Consider the following 20,445-nt stretch of genomic DNA (forward strand, 5'->3'; position numbering starts at 1 on the left):
GACAGATTGCTGTAACAATTAATTACATATCAGAACAGTTTAGATTATTATTACTATTTAGGGATGCAACTATCAATTATTTTCATAGCTGATTAATTGGTTGATCATTTTCTCAATTAATGGACTAATAGTTGTTTGCCTGTAAGATGTCAGAGAAATGGTGAATGCCCTAATATCGGTATGGACATCAACCACAATAATCCAGTATCGCTCGGGCTCGACTTTAGACACTTTGGATATTTCATTTCACAGTGTTTGGAATATGAACCCTGCATGCAGAAATACACCGGAGGCGGTCAGAATGCTTACTCATAGCACAAACGCTGGCCCTCACACACCCACAGGCATTACTTGGTTACAATCAGCATGTATTTCAGCAGTCTTGGTCCCTCTCTGACTGAGGCGTGAGGAGGAGGAAACCACTACTGCCTCATTAGACGCAGACAAGCATCAGCAGAAATGCGGTTGTGACACATTCTGTATTGATGTTTGCATTGGCTTCTTGTTTGGCTGCTGGTAAACTCATATGACCCTTGTCTCTGCTTTAATAGACTGTATGTTTTCCCTCTTAGTGCCGCATGACCTATTCTCAAATTGCATAATAACAGCTAATAATAACATAATATGCATGTAACCCAATTCCTCCTTTAGTACAGGGTTGTTGCATATGGCTGCAATTCATTACATGGTCTATTATGGAGGAAAAATCTTTGCCTTTGGAGCTAATTCAACACATGCCTGAGACATGACATGTAAACACACAATGTTATGGTTTGGATGCATGCATGTATTTTCATAGAGCTCTGTGATGTTAAGACTGTAGCTGCTGGTGAAAGAGGCTGGAGGTTTTACTTATGTGTCTGGACATGCAGTCTACTGCTTGTCATTTCTCATAAATGTCACCACCTGCACTGAGGTGGAGGATATCTGTGTGTGTGTAAGTGGGGTATGGAAGTGTATTTCACATGTGAGGGGGAATAAAATATTCATTATAGACAGATTGAGCTCACGTGGGGCAGAGTGCGCCCCGATAACACGCAGCAGAGATAAAAAAAAACCACCAAATGGTTGGGATGTTACTGGAACATGTTATTCTTAGTTGTAGTACATGTGCAGTAATGCCAGCACGCATGCTAGTACTGCTAGGTAGCAGAAGTAGCTGTGGCCGTAATAGTCAAGTAGAAGTAAAAATAAGTATAGTACTCTAGTACACATTATAAAACATTATAAAACAAGTCTGTAAAACTGTGCAACAGACGAGGAAACCTGTTGTTGAAGCTACATGTTCTGTTCTCTGGCTCTGCTAGCAGGAACATTTCTCACTCAGTGAAGTGGTCCGTTTTTAATGGGTGTGGTGGTTCACAGTGAGCAGTGGAAACAGTAACAGGGCTGTACTGCGTTCCTTGAGCCAATGAGAGTCAAACTGCTGTGACTGACAGTCGAGTATCGAAACAGGAAGAGTGTTTAGTTTGGATGTCGGAGAGATTATGCAGTGAAAAAGAGAGCTGGTGTTAAAAATAAACTTTGGGAACATCTCTTTCTCTGTGTTGGAAAGACACACATATTTCAAAGGCAGATGAACTTAGACGAACTGTTCATGAAGCTCCAGTTCTGTCAAGAGCTCCTGTGGCACTAATGACAGTTTACACTTCCTCCTCCCTGGCTTTGCTTAATTAAAGAGTCTGAGAGAGCTTTTGCTTGTTGTGGGCCTCGTGCTGCCTTCATTGTGCATCAAGATTCACAGAAAACCGCTCCCTCTGTCAGCCCTTTGTATAATAAATACACCACACTCTCACACACAGAGCTACCATCTACAACTGTGTGATTAAACATTGACTTTAATACGTTTTTGACTGACATTGTGTACACATTCAGCACCACACGGTAAAAGTAGCACTGATATGCCTATTGTGACTAATCCCTTTGCTATGCATGGTGAGCATGTGTGTATATGGCCGACTGAAAAGAAAAAGGTAGGGCTGATTTGCCTCGTAAACCCTGAATGCATGTATAGAGGGTGTGTACAGCTGCTGCTCTTGTCTGTGTTACATACACCAGTAGTATAGAACTATGTATGGACCTGCATTAGCACATAGTTTCTCTATACTTTCTCTCATACTTGCCAGCCTTGAAACCTCAAAAATGTACAGGATATCTAAACCAAAGTGGGGGATTTGTGGGTTTTTGAGTCTCATAAACTTTGTTTCCTACATTGTTATGACATTTAAAGAATTGAAATGGCAAAATGATGCGCTGCAACTGCATTTTTATGCTTAATACTTTTAATTCTCAGGAAAGAATACGGAATAATTTGCCCCTCTTGCCTGACCTTGCAACTTGATCCAGGGACCTTATCAAAAAGGCTCAGGAATACAAAAAATCTGTTAACAATATGCTTAATTTGTAAATGAAAAAGTGCAGTGATGCAAAATCTTTTGCAGCTCAAACTCAAACATAAAAGTGCACAGAGCCTTGATAAAAGTACACGAACAATAACAATGACAAACTGAAAAGATAAAAATATAAAAGGAAGTAAATAATAAAATATTGGGTCGGCTCATTGACATGTATGATGTTTGAGTCAAAAGTTGGACAAGGGATCATAGGGATTGGTAGAGTTGGTAGAGTTTGTGTTAACTGTTGCGATCGCAACATTGCAACTTGCTGGAGGGACTGGGACGTATTAGACTTTTAGAGTTGTAAAGCTTATACTTGCTGGCTTCACTTTTAGGGAACTCCCATGTTGTCCATTTCTAATCATACAGTCTAAGGTAGGAACCATGAAACAGGTTCTGCTGACAGTAAAAAAAAAGTCAGAAATTGTGAGAATACAGAAGAATTGTGATCTTGGGAGACAGCAATGAAAAACAGGAGTGTCATGGAAGATGGGGAGGTTACGGTAAAGCAAATATGCTTTCTCTGCTCCGTATCTCATTTTTAACTTCTTTCTTTTAGGGTTTTAGCTGCTGGTGGGACAAGGACGGACTGAAACCCCGCATTCCTGTTGGCATCTGGACAAAAATTAACATCAAACTGTGACCAGAAGCTTGGTGGGGCAAGATCTGCCTTCGCCGTGAGGACGCAGAGCCTGTAAAGCATTTTGAGCCCCTACACTTGTGATTGTTATTGCACTGGAAGCATCCAGCTACAGCAGAACCACAAGTACCACAACCAAGCAGCGGCCTGATCTCGTCAATATTTAATAGCTACTTAATGGGTACTGATGTTTCATTCTGATTTATGATTGAGCCTTGAAGCCATTACCACCTCATATCCGATATACATCAGAACTGCCGCAGTGCTTTACATCAAAACTGTAGCAACAATAGGTCACAGTTGCCTCCTTAATTATTAACAACTTTTACATCATATTGTAGTTCTAAACATACAACAGAGTGACAGTTGACCCTACACTGTTAACTCCACAAGCTTAGGATGGAGGAGCCCATTTATGCTACAGGTACGGCCTACAGGCTGAGGAGCCAGTGGGATCGTGATGAGGGTCTGGGACAGAACAACAACGCCGTGAAGTTTCTGGGTCAGGACTACGAGCGCCTGAGGGCCCAGAGCCTCCAGTGTGGGAGGCTGTTTGAGGATACTTTGTTCCCTTGTGCCGCATCGTCTCTGGGATTCAACGAGCTCGGACCGAGATCCTCCAAGACCTACGGAGTCCGCTGGATGAGGCCCACGGTGAGAAAGGGAGGGGAGGGTCAGAGATAGTAGTTGGGGTTCTGACTTTTGAGAGATACAAAACTGAAAATCAGTTTTTTTGCTGTGCAGTTCATCCTAAAATTGTGCACTCGATACATACACAACATTATCGGTCTTTTTGCAAAGCACACTTCATGACTTTAAGATTTTCAAAACAGATGTTGGTGGTGTAAAACTCAACTTGCAGGCAGGCGACGCTTCAATCTAAACGACCATTTAGTCATCTTAATTACTTGTTAAATTGCATTACGTTTATTTGGTAACACACAGTTGTATGAAGATACTAAGTACAAATACTTTGTTATCTGTATTTTACTTGAGTATTTATTTTTCTGACGACTTTTTACTTTTAGTCTCTGCATTTTAACACAAAAATCTGTACTTTCTACAAAAAGATTGATTTCAAAATAAATGCATATAGTAGTAGTAGTATTGTTACATCTTTTTACGTCATTTTTTTCTTGTTTCATCTTGTTTTGTCTTTTATGTTATTTTTGTCCTATGTTCTTTTGCATTAAAGTAACACACCTGTGTAGAAAATGTAAAGGAGTAGAAAGTACAGATATTTGTTTTAAAATGCAGGTGATAAAAGTAAAAAGTTTTCAGAGAAAGAAATACTCAAAGTAAAAAAAGTTCAGAGAAAGAAATACTCAAAGTGAAGTATGTAAAACTGTACTTAAGTACAGTATCAAAGTATTTGTACTTAGTTACTTCCCATCTCTGAGAATTTGGGAGAAAGGAAGAAGGTATGAGCACCAGCTTTCTTTGACATTGACTGATGACTTGAGCGCATAACTACTAAATATCTAATTTAGTCGTCTAACTTTTTTATTGCCTCCAAGCAGCCTTACCTCACTTGAATTCAATTTGTTGCTTGGCAACTAAACTTTCTGTCAGCAATGATGGGTAGATGTAATTTTAATGTTCCAGCAAGACCAGTCAGAAGTTTTCAAGTGTCTGAGAGAGGTAGGGTGTATAACATCTTTCTCTTTTTCCTGCTTTTTACCCTTCCGTGCGTCTCCCCAAACATCCAGTCCTTTCTTTTCTCGTCTGTCTCCATGCTTCTCAGTCTCTCATCACTGCTCACTACATTATAAATACACCAGGGTGCTCCCTGTAGCCGAATATGACACCGGAGAACGAAGTGGAACTGTCTGCATTAGGTGTTATCACGGCAGCCCTGAAGACAGCACGCTCTCATTGCTGTTCGATTTGAAACAGACCGTGACAGGTCGCGTTTGTCAGTCCTGTAATAGAGCAAGAGAGACGAGCCGTGATCTTAAAAGCTCTTGGGGTCGTGATCATCAGCGTGACTGCAGACTCTTAACTCTTCTTGCAGCCTCCATTTGAGTGTGTAGACCACCGTGTGTTAACATGTGTGTCTTTTGCCTCTAATGTTTCCCAGGGTCTCCAAAAAGTCTGATGTTTCATAATGCATGTGCCTTTCCAGCACCACAAGATCTTTAATATTTACGCTGCATAAGAGGGTTCATGGTGTTCACATTTACCCAAAAATCTGTGCTCTGTGTGAGCCTGAAAAAAGAGAATTTAAGCCTGTGTGTGTTTCTGTTAATTCACCCGTGTGCCTGATGGTTTGTGTGCAGCTGTGAGTGTGTGCTTGTGGGGTAGAGGGATAAATGGAATACTTCTTTTTATAGCTTTATAGCGTGGGGTTTCTCACCGTCAACATACTGAGCAGAAGATAGTTTATGAAGCAGGGCATTACTGGCAAACAAGACATGAACAAAAAACTAGAAAGCAATAATGTTTTCCATATTATGGGATCTCTACAGGTTCTCAGATAGTCTGATGTTGATTTTAGCCGCATGGTTTTACAGGACCAGCTTCACATTTGGAGAAATATGCTTGATATTCAATTTACCATTTAAGTCAAGGGGGCAGATCTCATTACAACTTGGGGGTGGGGGCAGTTGTGATCAGGGAAAGAAATTACAGATCAAGGCAGCAGTGGACCACCAACAAAAGTGACTGTGTCTGGTGGCTTTGAAGACACCGTTTCTGGGTAAACAAAAAGGATATCACTCTTTTACAAACGACCAACATTGTGAGCCTGTCAGTGGCAAAAAAAGGACTTACTCTGAGGGGTGCAGTTGCCTTCAAGGATTGAGTTTTGCAGTTCCACTTCCAAAACCTTTTGTACCTATTAGCCATTGAAACACCACGCTGGTTGCTTCACCCTGCTTCATATTATTGTACTAAACATCATCATGTCTCTGACCAATTATGGATGAACAGAGATAAAACTCATGTTGTGATGTAAAACTGCAGATTTTTTTCTTTCAAACTTCGACTCTTCGTGGTTTTCTAACTAACTGGCTCACCTCACTTTTTAAAAAAAATTAAAAAAAAAAATTAAAAAAAAAAAATTTGATTATCAGAATGATCAGAAATACTAACAAAACACTAATGCACACTATACACAAAGTGAACGGTAAAATATTAACGATGTGTTCAAATCGAACCATAAAAGTGAAGTATTTTAAAAACTTTCGGGTGGAAAAGCACTCAGGTGACCAGCGATGTGTGCTGCAGATTTGACACCAGAAGCTAAGTAATGGGCGGTGCTTAAAGCTATGTTACACTACATTGTGCAAGTGAAGACTTGCCTTCGCCGAAAAGAAGTGAAAATTAGTATGTGTAGTATTAGTACAGTATTGTACCCTTTCCTTACAGAAGACAAAAGCCAGATGTTAGTGGATGTTAGTGACATATTAGTCTGTTAGTGTCTAATCAAATCCTACAGACTTTTATTTGAGACTTATTTAGGAGTTTTCTTGTGGTAGAAATCAATTTTAAAGGAGTCTCTTAACTGGCAATGTGGTGGTTGTGACTTCAACACAATTAGCATGAGAATGACAGCACATGTAACATATTTGTAAATGGATATACAAAAGCAAGTATAGCACTAATTTGTTTATTTTCTTTCCGTGTGCCAGGAGTTCTGCAAGCGCCCTGAGTTCATCGTGGATGGAGCCACTCGCACAGACATCTGTCAGGGAGCTCTAGGTGAGTCCAACGGGAGCTTTGTTTCTGTTTCACTGTGACTGCAGCATGATTCAGCCATTTGAGGACACGAGAGGTGAGAAATAGCCTAGATTTAATCTGGTGGAAAGTCAACGTGAGGAATGTTGGCGGAAGCCAGAACAAACAGGTCATTGACTGGACGGTTGCCAGGTTTTACAATCTTAAGTCTAACTGGGAGACGTGGGGCATAAATAAATAAAGCTTTTCTCTCCCTTCAGAACCGCAGACAACATAGTCTTTGAATACACTGAACCTTTACTGAGGCAATGGTTAAAGACTTTTATCATTCATTTTCATATGTCAGAATAGAAAAGGCTCTGGTGTAAAAGTTAATCTTAATGATGGCTGAATTCCATTTAGCTCCTTCAGTTTCAGGGATAGGTTCAAGGTCTTGGTATTGTGCAAACTTGAATACAGGGCTGGTCCCATCTCAGAATTGTATCAAATCAGACTTGGCCATTCCTGTATCACCGCCTGGTTCAAAAGTGATTGAACTGATCTCATGGTTAGTCATCTCTGGAGCACAGAGCATCTATGCTGCCACGCTGTCAAATGTTGTGCTGCTCTGGGTTTTTTATTCTCTGCATCTGTCACAGTTGTGTGGTTTGTGGTCAGATTGACAAGCCTGAATTGGTTGAGCAAGATTGGTGCCTGGCAGAGCCTTGGTCTGCTTTCTCCTTTCCTGTGTTCTTATCATCTTCAAAACTTTTTCAACATAGATGTTAGTATGTTGCAACAGGAAAAACAGGAAAGGAGAGAGTTGACTGAAAGATTGCTCAAATGTTATCGAAGCACAAGAAAAAAGGGGGATTTGAAGATCTGGACCCAGGCAAGTTTGTGATAAATTTTGAGACTCATGCTTTGTAAAGTTTACAGCCTGCCATGCTGCACTGCTCAGTGTACAAACCAATAGTTCAGAGATTTGACTGCAAAAAGTAGGCTTTCAATGACTGGAATCATCAATTTTTCTGGGGGAGCCCTAGATTATTCCTACTATTAACCAGCTCCCGTTGCATATATTGAGAACTTACCTTGTAAATGCAAACAGTACTGAGCTCTTTAGTCAACATGCCAGGTTACCTTCAGTAAGAATTAAAAAATGAGCGATCAACGTCAACACAGCAAACTGAATCAGGACATGAGTGACAGATGGAGACGGACAGCCTGAAGGAGAAACAGAGGGGAGTCACTTCAGCAGAGCAAGTAACAGTTTATTGCCTGAGATGGTTCCTGCTCGACACAGAGCTGCATTTATAATTCATGCTTTGTTTCTCTGCCTCACATCTGTAAACAAGGCCACCCTCCCTTTGTTTGAGCAGCTCTGCCAGCGCGGGAAGAGGCTTCCCAACCACCTCCGCTCACTCCCAGAGGAGCAGCTAAACTGCAAAACAATAACCCCAAAAAATGTTGAGCCAGAAGACATGATGCTCCACTTTGTTTTACCACAAACATGCACTGTGACTGAGTGGTTCTTATCTGTTAGATGATCCATCAGCTGCTATCAGGGGCTGGTTAAAGATTATATGATGGATAAGAATATAAATATGTTAGAATATGTTAATTTGTTAAACAGTAATAAAAATATCTGTTAGTAGCAGCCCTAAACAAAACATAATACGAATAAAACTTAAATAGTAACTTTACCATGACCATGATTTCTGCCTGAAATAGATTTTCATCAGCTAATTTAAAACTCCCATGATCCCACACCACTTTGCAATGTCATCAAACTACGTATTTTGTTATTCTTTCAATGTGAACGAGACCCTGAGCATTAAAATTTACACATTGTGTGTTTGAAATTCAGAAATATAGTGAAGACAGTTGCTTTGAAGTTTTTTTTTTTTTTTACAGTGCAGCTAAAAGAACTTACATATCTTATCTGAGCCTCAGCAGGTCAGATTACACAACAAAGACCACTGTTTTTGGTTTGATGAAATTACCTGGATGACAAACAACAGCCTGCGTGTGTGGTGAAACTGCAAAAAGCTAGGCGGTGTCAGTCAGGGTGTTCCTGTTCTCTAAGTGAGGAACTTTTGCAACACGATATATCTTAACAGAAGCAGCTATTGGTGCTGAAATCCACTGTGTGATTCGTGCTTATGTCAGTGACTTACTGTGGCGCTGTGGTAGTTTCAGCTCCTCTTTTAAAGAGATAGTTTCAATTTATTGAATTGGGATTGCATAATAGTCATGGCATTACCCACAGCAGAAGGAGGTTAACATGCCCCCAGTTTTATTCAAAACAGAGTGTACATTTAAGTAGATTTTTTTCAGGGGGCGTGCCGACCACTGTCTACTGTGGGTAATACACTGGATGAGTACCTCATACAACCCCAATTCAAAAACTCTGAACTATCCCTTTAAGTCTAGTGGAACAGGCGCCTCTCCCATTTCCCAGAGGGCAATGCTTGCTCAAACATAGTTCCAGACTCTTGTCTTTACTAAGCTTTTAATGGGGAAATACCAGTTTTATGAGTGTGTTGTTCCCACTGAGTGCATTCAAGTTTGATCACTTGACTTCAGTTAGAGATGAAGAAGAAAAACACTGATTTTTTTTTAACTCTCTGCTAATATGGGAACAGTTGTAGATTGATCATTCTGCAAAAGAATCCTAAAAAATCCACATCGTGTCCCGCTTAAACAGGTGCAACAGGAACTCTCTGCCTCCCCTAAACCTGCCTCTTTGAGTCTGAGCCAACTCAACAAGTCGAAGTCGTCATATCACTCCAGACTCAGATCTACCAACACTCCTGTTTATGATGCTTATGATTAGGAATAATCAGAAACAGAGCTGTACATTTTGTATGTCTGTCTGCCACAGGCTCGATTCAGGGTGCAAAAACATGCATTGCTCCCTCAGTTGAAGTTTGAATAATAAACGCCAGGCGTACGGTGGCCGGTCTGAGGCATGAACAGTGCGTCTCTATGCATACCTCTGAAACAGCTGCGCCAATCACAGTTAAACGTGATAAAATGTCCAACATGTCTTGATGGTTCAGAGCATCAAAACATGAACCCACATCACCACAAACCCAAATACAGAGAAGTGTGATTTACCGTCAGGTAATAATGATCAAAATAAAAATTGGGCTGATGCTGTTTTAGCAATAATTCGAATGTGTGTCACCTCATACATCTTCACATAGTTTAGTAATTAATGATACACCTCAGTGTTTCTACTGTGATGTGTTTCAGGGATAAAAAGAAAGTTGGAAAAGAGGTGAGCCCTGGATGTATAACTGGATATTTTCCTCGTGAAAACAAGCATGAACTAAAAGAATTAACTTTTTTAATGACTATTTTAAGCCAGTTTTCCAGAGTCTTTAACATATGATGTAAATGCATCATGGTAGGACTGATGTTTTGGCATTCAGGATCCAGGGTAATAAAACTGTGTGTGTGTGTGTGTGTGTGTGTGTGTGTTCGCAGGGGACTGCTGGCTGCTGGCAGCCATCGCCTCACTCACCTTAAACGACAACCTCCTCCACAGAGTGGTCCCTCATGGACAGAGCTTCGGCCAGGGATACGCTGGCATCTTTCACTTCCAGGTGACTATAGCGCTACACTTACAGCTTATACATGTATGGATACAAACACAACAGACACAGCTGACACCTCTTACACTCCAGCAGCCAACTGTGGGCAGCTCAGCTGAGCTGTCCTGTTGTCAAATATAGTTTACAGCGAGTTCCACTGTTGCTGCTGTTAAAATTCCTGGTTAACCCCCAACACAGAGTTTTTAACTAGTTATAAAAGTCTCAGTTTAATACTGATGCCTCTCTTGCATGAGCAAATGAGACCATCAGTGAGAAGATCAGCTATTTCTATATAGTTATTCTTAATGTCTGCAACCTGATCGAACTGTTTTGGAAATCAGGTGAATTGAGCCTGTGTTTACCTTTTCACAGTTCAAGTTAAAGTGAGAAGTACAGTAGCCAGTTTAAAAGAAGATTTAGATTTTTATTTTCATTTTTGATTTTGTGGTTCGGTTGTGGAATCACTTCACTAAACCACCAACACAATAGAAAAATTCCTTGTGGTAGCTTTAAATGAGATGCTAAACATTACTAATACTGTATTCTTATCAAACCCTGCGCTAAGGACTTTCAAATCGTAGGTGGATGAAAAACATTTTCCTGATATTGTGGGGGAAGTCTGGACGTTTAGATTCAGCTACGGAAAATGAAATGGAGCCTGTAGTTCTGTGCCAGCTCACTTCTTTCATTTGTTTTTCTGCAGCAGCTCTTCCTGTTGTGTCATTTCCTGTTAGGTGCACCATGGGTGGTGCAAACTGCTAGAGTGAAATCAATGTTTGTTTCATTTGGTTCACACAAAAGTGGAAAAATGTACTTTGTTCCATCTTAACTGGTACTTTACATGCAATCTAATGTTATGATCAGCTGCAAAATCAAGCTAGAGAGGTTTTTTTTAATGTTAAAGCAGAAATGGAGCTGCTGTTACAGATGTTGCTGGTCTCTTATCGTTTGATGCATGATGTCATTTCTTGTTTTGAAAACGAGGCACTGTAAGATCCTGACACTATCAGTTGTCAGTGTCAGAAACACATAATCTTTACCGTTTTCCATACCTTAATTTATTTTTAGGGATGGCTGATACTTTTTTATGTCTGATACAGCAACCTATCTGCTTACGCTGCCTATTTCTCTCTATTAAACAGCTAATTAATGGATGCTTTTTGCGTTTGCTCAGCTGGTCTCACTCACACACACACACATGCACACACACGCACACGAGTTCTTCCAGCTACTATTCACGTGACACGTGCTGCTCAGCTGTGTTATTTGTGACACGTCTTTTTTTACAACTTGTCGTTCAACGTTTTGGTTGAGTCACTGGTTCCCAACCAGAGGGTCCTGACCCCCACTACGGGTCATCAAAGCGTCTTGGGGGGTCACGAAGGCTTCTTGATTTTAACAGGTGTAAGAAGACTTACAGTTAAAAATATACAGCTGGCCTTAATCCTGGCATTTCATGCATTTCTGTGAAGGAAACAATATTAAATTATTATTATTATTATTATTATTATTATTATTATTATTATTATTATTATTATTATTATTATTATTAAGTTTTCCAGCAAAACTGAGTATTTAAAGTTTCCTTTCACAAGTGTCTTTTTCACTTGTGAAATCCCATGAGTCATCCAAGATAACTAACCTCTAAGATCCACACCCAGTCATGCAGTCAGTCAGTAAACATTACGTCCTAAAGGGACCAACACCCATTTCTTCTATCAGATGCAGGACATTTTAAATTGAAAAATATACAATCAGTCAGTCAAATGCTGAAGGACCTGTCCTGCTGCTTTGTCACTTAAATTCTTAATATGTGACTCCTGGGCCTTATCAGCTGAACTTTGTACACAAAGTCATAGACAAAAAAGACAGACAGGTTTGACACATAGCTGCTGCACACTGGAGCAGTGACACAGGTGTTGGCCTGATCAAAAAAGCTTGCATTGCTGCAGTCAGTGACCAGGTGAACAACACACCCATTCAGAGACAGGGAAAACTCACAGCAGTGGTTTGTAAATATGACAGGTTTGATTTGAATGTGGTATATTTTACAACCAAAATGAAGTAATTCTGCTCACGCAAAATCTCATGGACATCCGTGTGCTCCACCTGATTTTCTCACAATGGTCTTTTCTTTGTCTTATGAGAAATAAATTTGATTCTTATTTTGAGCTCACCGAAGTTTCATCTGTTTCTCCTTGATAGCTGTATAGAGAAAAAAAATGGTTTTGCATGTTAATCTTGGTATAAAAGCGATGCTAGAGTGAAGATGCAGGATACAGTAATGCTAGGAATAAGAAATATAACACATTCAATTGCAGTGAGTCTGTTCTTACTACTCTGTTCTGTATTCATTATTGACGTCAGGAGCGTGTCTCTCCTGTGATCTCACATGACTCATTATCTGAAGCTCGTCTCAGTTCTCACTTCTCTGATCTTACACATGCATGTCTCCGTTGCTTCTATCAGCTTGCCTGTCCCCAAAACGTGTTGTTCCTCTCATGCTCCTCTCACGTTTACCAGGGCTCAGAAACAGCTGGAGGCTGATGTTTTCTTCTTTATCAGTAAGAATCAAACGCAGGAAACCATTTTATGATTAATAATTCTCCGCCATCTTAAGCTGGTTTGTCACAGGGCACTTTGAGCTGAGTCGGCTGCCCTCTTTGATGCAGTGAGCTGTGTGCCAACCAGACTGTCAGCCCGCCAAGTGTTGACAGGGGAAAGAGAAAGACAGAGAGACATAAAAGGGGAGGAGAGAGGAAGTGAAACAGAGAGTGGAGGGGCAGCTCTCGCACATCAAAGACACTCATAGGAAGTAATCTACAGTGTACACAAACATGCACACAAAGAATGAATTGCTTATGCTGAAACTGGCTACTGTCAACTGCCAACAGTTGCACATACTGTACACACACACACAAACACACACACAGATGGAGGTTAGGTTACAGTATAGCAGGGAAATCCTTCTGTCAAATCCTGATGACCACGATCCAAGCATCTGTGTTGGCAATTTTCTGCAGCAACCTTGAGAAAGACACTGGAATCGTTCCAGGTCCGGGGCTGCTGCACTGACTCAACTGATGTCGAAGGATCAATAAATACCGTTAGACACACACACACACACACACACACACACACACAGAGCTCCCATTCACACATGTCTGCAGGGGCTGGTGACTCAATTACAGAGGAATCAGCCAAGAGAATATCCGGAATATCCAGCCTGTTTTTCACTGATTATTTCCAGAGACACTGTTCGCTTTTACGTTGTCGAATACAGTTGTTCTCCATGTATGCATGTGCATATATACACATAGGTGCCAGGGCAATAGAACCAATAGAGCAGCTGCAACCCTCCTATTAAACTTTGGGGTGCAAACGTTCGCTTTTGGATTCACATTTCAACAACATCACGGGGTTGTTGACATCACAGGCGCTCCTGTTCAACATATGTAAGCATGGAGAATAGGGAACAAGAAGTATGTAAAAATATATACGTTCTACTACAATATGTAAAAGAGAGAATATGACAATAACAAATACAGTATATGCAATAATAAGTGTGTAAAGGTGCATGTGCCTTGTAACAGCAACATGTAACAGCAAAATAGAAATCTAAAACTGTAATATATGGAAAATAAACTATGAACAGAAATTCAAGAATGGATGTAAAATTACATACAAAAATGTGCATCAAGCTACAATCATATATAACTGTGTAATAACAATGCTGTATGCATTGCTTGGTGAGTTACTGCTCAAGTTATTGTAAATTCAAAGCTATGATATGTAACATTTCTGCATTAAAATGTCTAAAAACGCTCAACAGTCATTATACATTTTCAGTCAAGACGCAAGAAATCTATAACTTATTCAAGGAAAACACAGGATACATTACAATGTGAGGAAGAAAGTCGGCGAACGTGAAATATAACATGAATAAAACTTAACCTCATCCATAAACGTGATTTCTGCCCGAGTCATGTGAGATAGATTTTCATCACCTGCAGTGGTCGCTTTGATAACGTGACATAGAGCGATAACAACTTGGATTACAACTCCCATGATCCCAAACTACTTCACAACAACATCATGCAACTATATCTTTAGTTATTGTTTTAATCTGAATTTACATGCAGAGTTTACATATTTTGTGGTCAAGTCAGTCTCTTTCTCGTCACGGTGTTCCAGTAAAGTTAAAAATGTCTAATATTCTTTGCTAGAATGAGTGTAAATAATAAGTCATTTGCTCTATAAATGCATGCATGTGTTTATTGTACATGCATGAAAGCTAAATGGCTCATAAATACATGGCTGCTTTCCATTCAGTAAAGAGTTGTCCTAGTTTCATCGTCCTCTTTTCTTATTACGCTTGTATGGATTTTTGTTTTTAGCCGCTCCTCATGGTGTTTGTCTTCCAGCCAAATAAATGTTTTCATGCTTGCGTGTTTCCATTACTTGCAGTTTCTCATTTCTCTTTTCTGTCCGAGCATGTTTCCACTCTCTGTTTGCTTCTTTTGTCTGCCGTTGAGTCTTCCCAGGGTTTCCCCTTTGTATCAGTTTGGATCCCTTAAGCCTGTGGATAAATTACTCAGACCTGAATGAGTCATCCCCAAAATGTAATCATGAGTGCTGGCAGTGGGAACCTTAATTGGTTTAAGAAGTAGGAAAAGAAAAAAAGGGAGGGGAGTCTGTGCGAACGAGCGATGCAGGGAAACAAAAGGAGGGAGAATAAATTATAAAATAGGCAATCTCAGCCATCTCAGTCGGAAGCAAATGAAACAGTTAACTGGGGCAGAATCCTTTATTCTATTCTTATTATAGCACATATTTCATGCAGAAAATCTGAACATTTTGCTGAATTGTTTTGTGAATTTCTCAAGCTTTAGGGCTGGGTGACTGGTTCATGACACAGATGTGGTGAGGGTTCACTGACTGTTGATCTGTGAGATAAATGCTCCACAGCGTCAGTGTGAAACAGTGAAATGAGGAAGTTGTGTGTGCCAGGGGCAAGCCTGTGTGGTTGTTTGTGTGTGTGTGTGTGTACTTTGTGTTGTCTTCAGTCAGCCGTGTTGTGACACAGCTCCTCCCAGAGGTGGATTCAGCTCTGTGAGGCATGCAGAATCCATCCATCTATCATCCATGTATCCATACAACCATTCATCCATCTTTGTGCTGTACACACACTGCAGTGAGCACACATGATGACACGAACTGCACACACACACACACTCCAGCTGTGGCCTTTTATTTGCCAGATGACAGTCCTGCAGTGTCCCTCCCCTCTTTCTCAGTTCTACAAATCTAATTTGACTTAGAAATGTTCTTTCACATCACAGTATTCTTTGCATGAAGATTATTATTGGATTATTACAGCCTCAAGGTTTCTGTGTGAGTCTTAAGTACAACCAGTATCTTGGTTTGCCGTGTGCAGACTTCCTCAAAGACAGGATTAAAGGGTAATTTTGTTTTTTTCAACCCTGCTTTCACATGTGTTAGTCTAAGTAACTAATGGGGACAACAAATTTTATGGTTATTTTTGTCCAAATCTAATCTAAGATACAAAGTAATCCCTCTATTTTTTTTTGCCACTGTTGTTCTAAAGCTGTGTTTCCATGCAAAGTACCCTGACATTTTAGTTCCAGGAACTACTTTTCAAGGAACTAAAAGGTTCCTTCAGCCTGTAGTTGTCTGTGTTTCTGTCTCGAAAATAAGGCAAATTAGTTCGCTGACGTGATGACTGTTTTTACACATTTCTGTGTACGACTGTACAACAGCACTGATGCCCTTTTCAATGGATTGGAGCTGTACTATACTGTACTCTGTACATTTTAGAGGGTAAAAAAATGTCCCCAAAACTTAATTTAGACCCTGGTCCATGAGAGAGTTCCTGGGTTGGAAACACAGCTTAAGAGTCTGACAACTTTATGGAGAGGATCCCCACAGAGATACAGATTATTGTAAGAGGCAGATACAATTTGTTTAACCAGAAACAGCTGTTTTATCGCTCTTGCCAAACTCACCAGACTCTTTTTTCAAAACATCGTCATCATCATTCAAACTCGACATAAACAAAATAAAACTCACCAAAAATGTCTTGGCTGGTCTTCCCATTGTTCCAGAAATCAGCAAATCAGGTTGTTTGATCAAAACAAACCTTTAATTCACCTCTGGCTCCTCTCACAATATTTTCATGCCTAATGTGAACCAGGCCAGAGTTGGTGATTGATGGAAACCTGAATGAAGATGTTTCTGTTAAGTTTTACTTTGTTTCTGTCATGTTTGAATGAAAATGATGTTAAAAATGGTGTTTTGTAAAATGAATATGCTTTTAAAAAGGTCTCTCTCTGTAGGGATCATTTCCAAAAAAACAATCTCTGCCTGTCCGTGGCAAAAACGAGCACTTTTAATGGATGTACTTTGAAGGTCAGCAGTTGCCTGAAGGGAATTTTTTGTTGCTCAGTTTCAGTGCTGATGGCTGCACTGCACTGGGAAAAAAACTTTCCCTTTAAGCCTCATTATCCAGATATCTGCCCTGGAGACTGTTTTCAAATATCTCAGTTTTTGGGTGTCAAAGAAATGACAGCTTAGTGTAGAAGGGGGACAAAAGGGAGAAATAAAGGTGCATTTGATATTCACCAGCCTTTGTGTAGACGTAGTTCAGTCTGAGAGACCTCTTTATGAAGTCATGTCACATTTCCAGAATATAATTTACACCTTGATGCCAGAACACACTGTCAGACACACTGGAAGATCAGTTTGAACAGGGTAGTTCATTATAAAATGGACTTTGTATGCAGATGCACATGATTGTTTAAACGCCGTCACCAGTGCTGACTTTATTTGAGTGTTTGTTTTTTTTTGGAAACGTATGACTTTGACTAGGAGTACTGGGGTTGAGTACTTTGTCTGCCACTGACCGTCACGTACATATGGTAACTCATGAAAAAACAGCAAAAGTTTTTGTATATATTATGCAAAACAGTTTTATTCACTGACTCTGGTCTTTTTGTGTTCTTACCACTTGTTTTATGTCTCAGTGTAGCATGAAACGTATGTTAAAAAGCCTATAAAGAATTCAGACATGAATCTTCAAAACTGTTTTCCAAATTTCAAGCATGCTTTTTGGTTGTGTTGCTAGGGAATGACAACAGAAAGTCTGACACTTGGACTTCAGCCTGTTTTGACCCTTCTTGAACTTGTTCTGGCATCTTTTCTCACGTTGTGTTGGTCTCTTCTGCTCCCTGCTGGCCACATGTGTAAAAGCTCAGTGTGTGGAAAATGATTCAGAGAACTTCCATCTTTAAATTATTTTACTTTTACAGTCAACACACACACACACACATACACACACACACACACACACACACACACACACACACACACACACACACACAAATGAAGAATTCTGTATACCTCCAATCACATTTACTCGCTTTTTTAATGTTTCATTGAGAGGGTTTGAATTCATTTTACCTGATGAAGGTCTGAGGACTGAAACATTTTATAGGACTGTATATTTACCCATACACATACATTTTCATCATATACAAATATAAATATATACATGCCTGAGTGGTCAGGTGAATTTTATAATGTAGTAATGTTATAATGTATGTAATTTCCCATAGTTTGAAATCTACCTTTTTTCAAACACATCTTCCACATTCTTTACTTTGTGAGTCACTTTCTCCAGATGTTATAAATCTGGGAGTGTGTTTTCAGTGCAGTGGTTCTGAGGATTCTGGAGAACTTCCATGGTTTAATTTCCCCTGAAAACACGTCAGACAAACTCATCCTGACCTCATTTTCTGCAGTTCATCTGCAGCATCGCAAAGCCTTGTTTTGTCACCTGATTCATCATATTGTCAAAAAGATTTATGTAAAAACATTTTGAAAACCTTTTAAAAAAGGTGACTAATACCCCTTAAGATCAAGATTGTCTCACCACCCCCTGTGGAGCTTTGGTGACCCCAAGTGGTGTTCTGGACCTCAGGTTGAGAAAAAGTGAGTTAGGGGACTGCAAGAAATAGAGCATGGTTTAATGATGCCTAATTAATCTCAAAGAGGTCACAAAGTTCATCAGATTTATCTAAAGACCCACTGGAGGGGGTCTGACTCTTCAACCTTAAATGAGCATGCACATATAAATATTTTGGACAATTAATCAGTTGCTATTTTCCACTATTTTACACCAGCAATATCCTATTAACAATGAAAGCTGAGGAAGGAGGAAAAAGCTGTCAAAACATAAATATATTTCAGAGTGATTATACCTGTTTTATGTCATATACAGATGTTCAATGTTCAAAGTCACGTGACCTCAGTGCTTGATCCATTCCCACAACCTGTCAAATGACCTCCCAGGATACAGAAACCATTCAAGGGTTAAGTTGGGAACCACTGGACTGAAAAACTAATTGCATAAAGTAGTTAAAATTCCAACACTGTCTGTAATTGAAATCTATTGTATGTACAGTAACAGAAGCCTAAATACCCTTTTGTACTATGCTTTATTACGTCAAACCTTTTCTCCTCATATATGTGAGTTTAATATTTAGATTTATGTGCACATTAAATCTTAACTCATGACAAGCCTTGACCTTCCTGCCGATGTCTTTGTGTATTGTAGTAATCTTACAGGTTGTAATGTTGGTGTTTTCTTCTCCGTGTCGTGCAGTTCTGGCAATTTGGAGAGTGGGTGGAGGTTGTGATCGATGACCGGCTGCCGGTGAAGGATGGGAAGCTGCTGTTTGTCCACTCAGCAGAGGGAACAGAGTTCTGGAGCGCACTGCTGGAAAAGGCCTACGCCAAGTAAGACATAGAGTAATCACTTGGATTATGTGTGACTGCTAACATCCAACATTGTTGCTGCGTTTGTGTCTTGTATTGACATGCTTTCAGTTTATGTAACAAAGCACGAGGTGTTAAAGCCTACACACGTCCTATTTGTGATTAGGCTAAAGTGAACTTTTTGTTTATTCGAGCGAGCCAACTGAACCGACTGAAGTTCCTGTCCTGGACTCAACTCTCAGGCATATGATCACGAGTTACAGGAATAGTTTTGATTATATGAAATGGCTTGTATGAACTACCTATCCACAGCTGAAGCCCCCAGTATGGAGAAGCAGCAGGTCTATTGTGTAGGAAGCAGCAAAATCAATGTCATTCATCAGTGTATACTATATTTTGAATATTTTCACTGCTTTATCTTGTTGTCAGACAGCCTTTTCCAATAGGAAACTGAAGTTAAATTGCTTGTTATATATATATATACCGATTATCCATCAGACTAGAAGCCTGCAAGCTCGTCCAGCCACCGACACCCTGAGTCCATTAGGACCAGCTTCATGCCATTTTCTTAAACAGATGGCTACAAGCAAAAAAGGTCATGTGCAGTGCAAAGAAAAGTAGGATATTTACTTCTTTGTTGCTGGATCATGTTGCTTCACTTGTAACAGAGAAAGTGCACATCAGAGACAGAGTGCATCAGAGAGGAAAGCACGCCAGGCACGCTGTACATTTATAGTTTCTCTGGTGCATCTCAAAGTCATCGTTTAAGAGAGAGTTTAAAGTGATATTAGTGTTGGTCTCAGGCTGGGCTGGGCTTGGGCTGAAAAATTGCAGAGTTTGTCGAGCTGGGGCCGGTCTAGGGGCTGGGAGGCTTAATGAAGACTATAACTGATGACAGGATTTTGCACAAAGATGCCTCTAACTGGAGAGTTTCTGAATGTTGAGAGTGTGTGTTAAGGACATGATTGAGAAACACTCCAGAGCTATTAAGAAACCCCAGACTCCAGCTGCTCCAGCGGACAGCTGTGGTCCCAGATGTAAATTTATCCCTAAAACTGAAGCGGTACATTGTTTGTGGAAGTCTCTGCCTGCCAAGTGAAATGAGTTTCCCACTTGGACAGAGTGTGATGTAAAACTGAGATTTATGCATTGTTACACTCGCTCTGTGCATCTGTAGTGACACACTCATATAAGGTAGTGTAGAGCAGCGAGTGTTTAGAGAGAACATACCGTACCCATACGCTGTAAACTTTTCACCCTAACAACGTCAGTTCTTTTGACTGCATTTACATTAAGATCCACCTATGCAGCATTTTTGTCATTCATTCTGTGTTAAGCCTCCATTTAAGCCCTG

At 40.1% G+C, this 20,445-nt stretch overlaps 1 protein-coding gene across 1 annotated transcript in view; it reads left to right on the plus strand.

Annotated features, from left to right (window-relative positions):
* The window catches only part of capn1 (calpain 1), a 32,535-nt gene that overhangs the window by 1,325 nt on the left and 10,765 nt on the right, over positions 1 to 20,445 (plus strand). The window contains exons 2-5 of the mRNA XM_084711741.1: positions 2,956 to 3,690; positions 6,669 to 6,738; positions 10,189 to 10,307; positions 18,979 to 19,112. Of these exons, the coding sequence (XP_084567867.1) occupies positions 3,436 to 3,690; positions 6,669 to 6,738; positions 10,189 to 10,307; positions 18,979 to 19,112 (578 nt within the window). The 5' untranslated portion in view covers positions 2,956 to 3,435. The remainder of the gene's footprint in view (positions 1 to 2,955; positions 3,691 to 6,668; positions 6,739 to 10,188; positions 10,308 to 18,978; positions 19,113 to 20,445) is intronic.

Source organism: Lutjanus erythropterus, chromosome 23 (genome assembly GCF_056507025.1).
Source record: "Lutjanus erythropterus isolate fLutEry1 chromosome 23, fLutEry1.hap2, whole genome shotgun sequence".
Classification (NCBI taxonomy): Eukaryota; Metazoa; Chordata; class Actinopteri; order Lutjaniformes; family Lutjanidae; genus Lutjanus; species Lutjanus erythropterus.